Consider the following 7,947-nt stretch of genomic DNA (forward strand, 5'->3'; position numbering starts at 1 on the left):
CCTTAAATGTCAATACAAGCTTCCAGTGTAGTTTATATACAGTAGCGCAACATGAGGTAAGAGGAAAAGGGCACCAAGAGAAAACACTATTTGTGCCACTTAATTCATGCAAAAGTTCAGAGCTGAAATATTAACAGATACTTATGTTTTCAATTAGTATTGCATTTACTCCTCACACTACTGCCACTGCTTATGCAGAACTTTTGGTCCGCATATGCAGCTTTATAAATCATAGGCTAATTAATTTCATTAATCAGTTCTATGATGTCTGCCAATACGAACTGTCAAATACTTTGAAACTTACAAGTCCTGTGTAGGTGCCATGGAAATGTTAAAACAAGAGAGCAATATATTTTTGTTTTGAAAAAGAAAGAGCCTTTATAGCATGCTAAACTGGATACCATAAATTAAAAATACCAAGCACTGAATAAGTCACATCTAATACATAACATTTCTGTTTTAGGTTTTCTTCTTGCACATTTCAGAGGAGCATGTTAGCAAGCAGAGGACTGACAGACAGCTTTAAATAATAAAGTTACAAATACTTATTTGTACTTATTTAACTTATGTTATTCTCACTTTAGCAAATTTTCTTTTACAACATTGGCTGTGACAACAGCAAGATTAAAAACCAGCAAATGTATAAAAAGTCTTTTTCATTCCCAGAGTGCTCCACAGTTAAGTAGAACTGAACAAACCCAGTTTAAATGTTTCACCAGCATGGAGAGAGATGCAGAAAAATAGGTCTAAAACCTCCAGCGACATACAGTAGATGCTGTACTGGCAAGATCCTGCAACGATTCTTCATGGAAAAATTATTGCAGTATCTTGCACCTACTGTATTTCAAGTACCTTCTCATTCTGGGTCACGCCTCTTAAATAAGTCACATTTATTTCTCAATACTTAGAAACGGTGGGCTGCTGCGCAGGACACCCTTGATCACTGTTATCTGCACAGCACTAGATCAGTTATATGGTGCTGCCTGAGGCCCAGCGACTGCCGCTACCATGCTGCCATCATTACAGTAATGATCTCCCAGTACACAGCTCCTGTGTGAGGTCACAGCTATACACTCACTATGGCTGTACAACACACTGTCCTAACTTTCTACCCCTAATATGCATTTTTTTTGTTTGTGTTTTTTTTTTTACAAAAGAAACTGGAGGTCACAAGGTTAGGCTGTTTCATTACTTACAAAAAAAAGCACAAAAGTAATGAAAAACTCAAAACGGAACAGCACTCATACAAATGTGGAACTCATCATTACAAGCTTATGACCTGGTAAGGTTCCCTATTGGCAATTCATTTAGTCATCTGTATTCTAAGCATTGTGCTGCACATTATTGGATTTCCACTTCACATAAATAGGCTTCAAAATTGATCCAGTGTCACACCTGTGTCTTCGTCGATGGTAAAAGTGCCCAGTCCGCTGCCTCCACGGACAGAGTATCTCAAGACGCCGTCTCGTCCCCTGTCATCATCTTTAGCAATGACTGTCAGGACACTTGTTCCTGTGCGAGAGTTCTCCTTTACTGAACCTTTCACAGCAAAGTCAAGGAAGTAGGGGGCATACAAATTTTCATTGACGTCCGCCACCTGAAGAAAAGTGATAGTTGATTTTAATTTGGATGGAAGAAAGTGTGTGGATTTATGTTTGTTTGCTATCAGTGACATAAGCTATTTATGTGCGACTCTTTTACGCACCTCAATCTCCACAAATGTGACACTCCGAAGGCTTGGGATTCCTCTGTCTTCTGCCACAACAGTTAGGTTAAAGAACTGTTTCGTCTCAAAGTCTAGTTCCTTGTTTATCCTCAGCATGCCGGTCATAGCACTGATCTGCACAGAGAAATTTATTGGGCACAGTCATTTTCTTCATCAACTGCCTTTTAAATATTAGAAAATCTTGCACAAATATATACGTATGCATACCTAATAGGGATTTACGGTATGTGTTCTATTTTTATATTTTTATTTTGTGCATAAAAAATAGGTTTTCTGAGACTGAAAGGGATATGAACCAGTTGCAAAATGTGGTGAGATTTCAAGACATTTTTTCTGGGCTACGGAAATTATTAAAATATCTCTTGATTTTGGGCTCACTTTGTAGGGCTTTTTAAAAAATATATGTTTCTCAAATTCACATATGGAAATAGATTTAATTATCATTGATTAATTTCTGCTAATTACATGGGAAACAGTGAAATTTTGCATGTCAATAATTACGTTCTGCTGCACAAAACATTATAGATTATGCGTACTCAGACAAAACCTACCTCGAAAGTGCCATTGAAGTCATTGATCAATGAATATCGGACTTGTCCACCAGGTCCAACATCTGGGTCCTGAGCCTGCACCCAAGTGATCACAGTTCCAGGAGGCAGATCCTCTGGTACCCGGGTAATGTAGCTGCTGGGGATGAAAGCTGGAGAGCAGTCATTGATGTCCTCCACTATTATGCTTAGAGTAGTTACCGATGACCTCTGGGTGCCTCTTTCAGCCTTGTCTCTCACTTCAACCTTCAATATGAATACAGGATGTGCTTCTCTGTCCAGTTGACTTGCAACAAATACACTTCCAGTTTCACTGTCAATACCAAACTGAGGGACACTGGTGAGCATTCTAAAGGAGAACTGTCCATTCTGGCCTATGTCCCTGTCAAAAGCAGTAATTGCAATTACTTCCATGCCGAGGTCTGCGTTTTCTGAAACAATGGCAGAGTAACTGTCTTGATAAAATTGAGGATTATTGTCATTTGCATCCTCAATGATCACTGTAAGCAGTCTCCAGTTGGACATCTGAGGAATTCCCTGATCATAGATGGTAATATTCAGAAAATAGCGATCCTGTCTCTCACGATCCAGTGGTTGCAAAACAGCTATCAGGCCACTCTCCATGTTGATATTGAAGCTGTTCTCTTTGTTACCGTCACAAATAGAAAAAAGAACACGACCGTTAAAACCAATGTCAGCATCTCGTGCCCGCACCTGAAAAACGCTGGAACCAGGACTCAGATCCTCTCGCACAAGAATGCTTGTAGGCAGAGCTTCAAACTGTGGAGCTTGTTTGTTTGTAGAGAAAAGGTCTATGTATCTTTCATCAGATCTTGGTTTAGCCATTGCAGATGCCTTGGAGACCATTTTCTCTGCAAGAAACTGGGCTACCCTGGTCTCTTTGCAGGTGAACCCATTGGGTGGCATCCTGCCTCTCACCACTGATATATTAACGAATGTCGGATCGGAGGACATCTCACCATCTGTTGCAGCCACTTTCAGGTTAAATATAGAATTTTTTAAACTGTCTGATGCAAACGATCTTTTCAGTGACAAAGCCCCAGAGTTAGGATTTAATTCAAAATTGTCTAACTCGTTCCCAGACAGTATCTTGTACCTCACCATTCCAACTTCATCTATATCTATGGCCGACAAAGTAACAATGGTCTGGTTCACTGGAAAATCACGACTTATCATGCCTCTGCAAGAAACCTTCTCAAAAGCAGGCTTATTATCATTAATATTTACCACCCGAATGGTAACATTAACCTCTGTTTCTCTTCTGTAGGGCGAACCCCAGTCAGAAGCTCGCACTGCAAAAATATAAATATCCTCCGAGGACTCAAAGTCCAGATCTCTTGTGATCGTCAACTCCCCTGTGTCCTGGTCTATACTAAATGGAATAAACTCCTCGCCATTGATTGTGTGAGTTACATATCCATTTTCTCCTTTATCACTGTCCACAGCAGACACCACAAGAACAACAGTCCCTATAGGTAAGCTCTCATTAATTGCAATATCATAGGATGGCTTGCTGAATACAGGAGAGTTATCATTTGCATCTTCTATGTTAATTTGAACCCTCACTTGCTGTTGACTGACATAATCAATTACCTCCATCTCCATGAAATCCTGGGATATCTTTGTCAGCTGCCTTATGGTCATAACAATTCCAGTCAAAGGGTTTATATCAAAGTACATTGGATCTGAGTGGCTCCTGAAACTGTAATTGACACTCAGAGGAGCTGGGGATATTTTCACCACCTCCACAATAGTGCCTGGGGGAGCTATTTCACTCACCTTGACTACATAAACATCTTTCTCAAAGTTTGCCAATACTGGGTCTTGCTTTGTAACCACTAACTGAACAACTTGGGTATTGGAAAATTTTGGAGGCATACCTCTGTCTTTGGCCTGGAAAGTTAAGTTGCAGCCATAGGGATATGTTTCCCAGTTGATCAACTCTGAGGATTTAACCCTATATTTATTCCCAAAAGCTAATCTCTCAATGACAAATTGTTCAAAAGGATCTCCCTCAATAATGGAAACCCACTCTATGTCCCCAGATAACCCCTCATCTTTATCCTCCACAGTCAGTACGGCATAGATGAGGTCCTTGTCTATCAAAGACGGAGCAACTGCTACTGCGCTGAGAACAGGAGCAAATTCATTAATCCTATCCACAGTTAAGACTAACCGAGCAGTGCTGCTGACGCCATTATTTCCATAGAGTTTCATTCCTCTGTCAACCACCTGCACCTCCAGTTCAAATTTTTCTCTTTTGTCTATCCTGGGTCGACCTGTGAGGGTTATGACCCCACTGGTTGGATGAACGGCAAAGAGCTCTACTCTGTTCTTGAAGAAGTAGTAGAACTCCCCGTTGGAGCCAATATCAGCATCTGTAGCTGTTACTCGTCCAATGCTGGTGCCCAGGGGTGCACTTTCAGAAACAACAAATGAATAGAAGGTTGGAGAAAAGAGTGGTCGGAGGTCATTTGTGTCCAAGACCTTGATAAATATAGTGACCAAGGTCTGCAGACCAATATGGGCAGATGCCTTGACTGTCAGAGTGTAATTGTCCTGTACCTCCCGATTCAGCGTGGCACCGTTGCCTCCTTTAGTGCTTATACGTAAAAAACAAAAATCTCCCATTACAAACTCCTCAGCTTGAAAGATGCCATCGGTGTCTCCAGACTCAATTGAATATTTCAAGTCTAAAGGCCAGGATGGCACAAGAGTGATGCCCATTTTCACCTCACTTCTGATATAGGTTCTTACTGCTGAGTTCTCAAAGATTGTAGCATTATAGGATGGCTGGGTGAAGAGCAACAAGCCTCTAGGTGTGGATGAAAACTGGGCTTGGATGTTGGGTAAACAGAGGAATATGCATAAAACAAAACAAAAGAAAAGAAAAAAAGTGGGTAGAGGAAGCATATTTCCCCACAGATTAAGCTTCATCAATATTCCATCATTGAGACATCCTGTTAAAGAAAAAAAATGACAAAGAACAGACCTGAATTTAGTTGATAAATGTTTAAGATATGTCTACGCAAAAGATTTGAAAAATCATTATAGGATAAAAACTTACAAAGACATTTCAGGAGTACAGATGTTTCCTCTTTTAATGACAGCGCAGCTGGCCGTACAACAGTGGCTTGCATTTTGACACCGACTTCTGAAAATGATAAAATGAGATCTCTTTAGGCAACAAATAAAAAACCCAGCTTAAGTTATGGGTTTGTTTCTGGTATGAAAATACCATGGTATTAAAATAATATAAGTTTGAACATGCTCATTTTCATTGCTGTCAAATGCAGTCCTTTTACTGAGATGCAAGAAGAACTGCCAAACACCAGAGTTTTTGTTTGGCTGCTTGAGGGGTAGTGCAGCATTGCCCCTCCCCTACATGTTGCTGTGTCAGCTGAAAAGGCTACAATACATTTATTACTTGTGACTACTATGTCATTGTTTCTGAAACAGTTAAAATTTCCCATGGTACCATGCTTATGGTTTAAAATTCCTATAATGTCATGCCATAAAAGGTGGGGTTTTTCTAGCTGTCTAAAGAATGAGGTAATGCAGACCTGTTCGTCCCCCACGTGTTGCTGCTCAGGCCAAACTGGTGGGGAAAAGGCTAATACACTTCTACTTTGCTTTATAGAAAGTCATGGTCAGCTGAAAATATTTTCATCTTGGGAAAACATGGACACTACATTGCTGGGAAGAAAGTATTTGTCCAATTTTTTCTGTTTTTGCTTTCTCATCATATGTAAATATTGCAGATCATCAAACTAATTTTAATCTCAGTCATAATTAGATAACAAAAACATTTACAGTATTTGAAACTAAAATTTTTCCTTACTAAGGTAAAAAAAAAGCTACTCAATTCAACCAGGTCCTAAGTGGAAAAGCATTATTTTGGCTGTTTGTAATAATTGGCAATGACTCTCTTTTATCTCTGTGGTGGCATTTTGGTCCACTCTTTTTTGCCAAATTGTTTAAATTCCGTCACAATTTAAACAATTTGGCAAAGAAAGAAATTTTAAGAATGAACAGCTTGTTTTAGGTCATGTCACAGGATCACAATCAAATCTAAATTTTGATTGAGATGTTCCTTTTGTGTTTTTAAGCATTCAGAGGTGCTGCTGTGTTTTGGCTCATTGTCCTCCTTCACAATCTAAGTGTGTGTTAGAGAGCTGCTCCATCAATTACGGCAAATCGTCCAGGTCCTAAAAATGAAAAGCAACCCATAATACCAACACAAATGAAGGGATTTCTTAATTTTGCTTCAGGCAGTAACAACTGCAGGGTGTGGCCAGTGAAATTGAATCACAAATGTGGAAGTTACTCCATGATCAAGATGGATTCATATTGTGTACATATAGGGTCAGGTTGGTTTGTATACCTTTTTTGCCCCTAATAAATGGGTTTCTTTAAATCCTTCTTTTTGCATTTACATGTTAAGACATGTCTGTTTTAACATTTTATTGAAAATCTGGAACTTAAGTGTGAAAAAAGAAAAATCAAAAGAAATCTAAAGAAAAAGGGGCACTTTTTTTTTACTATGAGCAATTTTATATGATTTATTGCTGTTTAAAATCATTTAATAAAAACTGTGATGCCATGAAAGAATTATCATGCCCTGAGAATCACTGACCCAGGCCCACCCTCCATGTTAACAGAAAATAAAGCTTTTTTTTAAAAAAAAAAAAAAAAGCTTTATTTTTTGTCAAAAAGCAAAAAAATAAAGCTTTCAGAAACGATTGTTGTAACCTTAAAATTTCTTTTTAGTCTTTGTAATTAGTTTAAGACGAGACAAAAGTCACCCTATTTAGGAATTGAATCGGCCAGATATTGTTGTAACAGATTCATTTTGACAGATTCATTCATATCACTTTATTGCAAAACCAAGAAAAAAAATGGATATGTTGTATTGCATTTTATGGATATTTTAACATATGTTTGAAAATACTGCTGAGATTCCATATATTTTTTTAGTTTATTATTAAAGAGAGAAAGGAGTAATTACACACGACTCTGATTAATTGTGTTGCACTGACATTACATCAATCCCAAAACCAGCTTAGACCTTAGACCCATAATTTAATGACAGAAACCTACCACTGAGAGACGGTCCCAGCAGATGTTTGGGGGACACTTATCGTCTCCAATTCTGATGCGGCTCCAGCAAAGCTCGCCTTCGTGCAAAAATCCATGAGTTTATGGCAGTTTCAAGCGACAGCATGCCGCTCCAGTTGCGATACTCTGTGTAGATGTGATCACAAATTGCAAAGTGTCCTACCTTTTGACGAAACAGATGTGGTCAGTGAAAGTAAATCCGTTTCCATGCTCCTTGACCGTTAAAATTAGAAAAAGAGTAATAAAGCGATGCAAAACGCGCAAAAACAGACGAGCGCGACAACAGAACAAAAATCATTTGCAACCAATATTTCCAACAGGAGGCTGGCTGCTAGAATGCAGCCGTCCTCGTAAAACTAAATAAATATTGCCCTAGTTGCATGCACCTGACTGATGGACCCCGGGGTGCAGAGGGCTGTGTGCAATGGTAAATTGACCTTATAGCAGTCATAGATCGTTTGCTGCAAGGTTAGAGTCCGTGGCCACCGTGGTGCCATGGAGCTGTATCGCAAGTTTCAAAGCGGCCAGCATCAG

At 39.2% G+C, this 7,947-nt stretch overlaps 1 protein-coding gene across 1 annotated transcript in view; it reads right to left on the minus strand.

Moving 5' to 3' along the window:
* LOC102217038 (protocadherin Fat 3-like) overlaps positions 1 to 7,917 on the minus strand; it is a 78,567-nt gene extending 70,650 nt beyond the window's left edge. Inside the window, exons 1-6 of the mRNA XM_014471780.2 lie at positions 7,577 to 7,917; positions 7,396 to 7,472; positions 5,363 to 5,449; positions 2,278 to 5,255; positions 1,706 to 1,840; positions 1,396 to 1,597 (exon numbers count right to left, since the gene is read on the minus strand). Coding sequence (XP_014327266.1) covers positions 1,396 to 1,597; positions 1,706 to 1,840; positions 2,278 to 5,232 — 3,292 coding nt within the window. The 5' untranslated portion in view covers positions 5,233 to 5,255; positions 5,363 to 5,449; positions 7,396 to 7,472; positions 7,577 to 7,917. The remainder of the gene's footprint in view (positions 1 to 1,395; positions 1,598 to 1,705; positions 1,841 to 2,277; positions 5,256 to 5,362; positions 5,450 to 7,395; positions 7,473 to 7,576) is intronic.
* Between the last annotated feature and the right edge of the window lie 30 nt (positions 7,918 to 7,947).

This window comes from Xiphophorus maculatus, chromosome 11 (assembly GCF_002775205.1).
Source record: "Xiphophorus maculatus strain JP 163 A chromosome 11, X_maculatus-5.0-male, whole genome shotgun sequence".
NCBI classification, from domain to species: domain Eukaryota; kingdom Metazoa; phylum Chordata; class Actinopteri; order Cyprinodontiformes; family Poeciliidae; genus Xiphophorus; species Xiphophorus maculatus.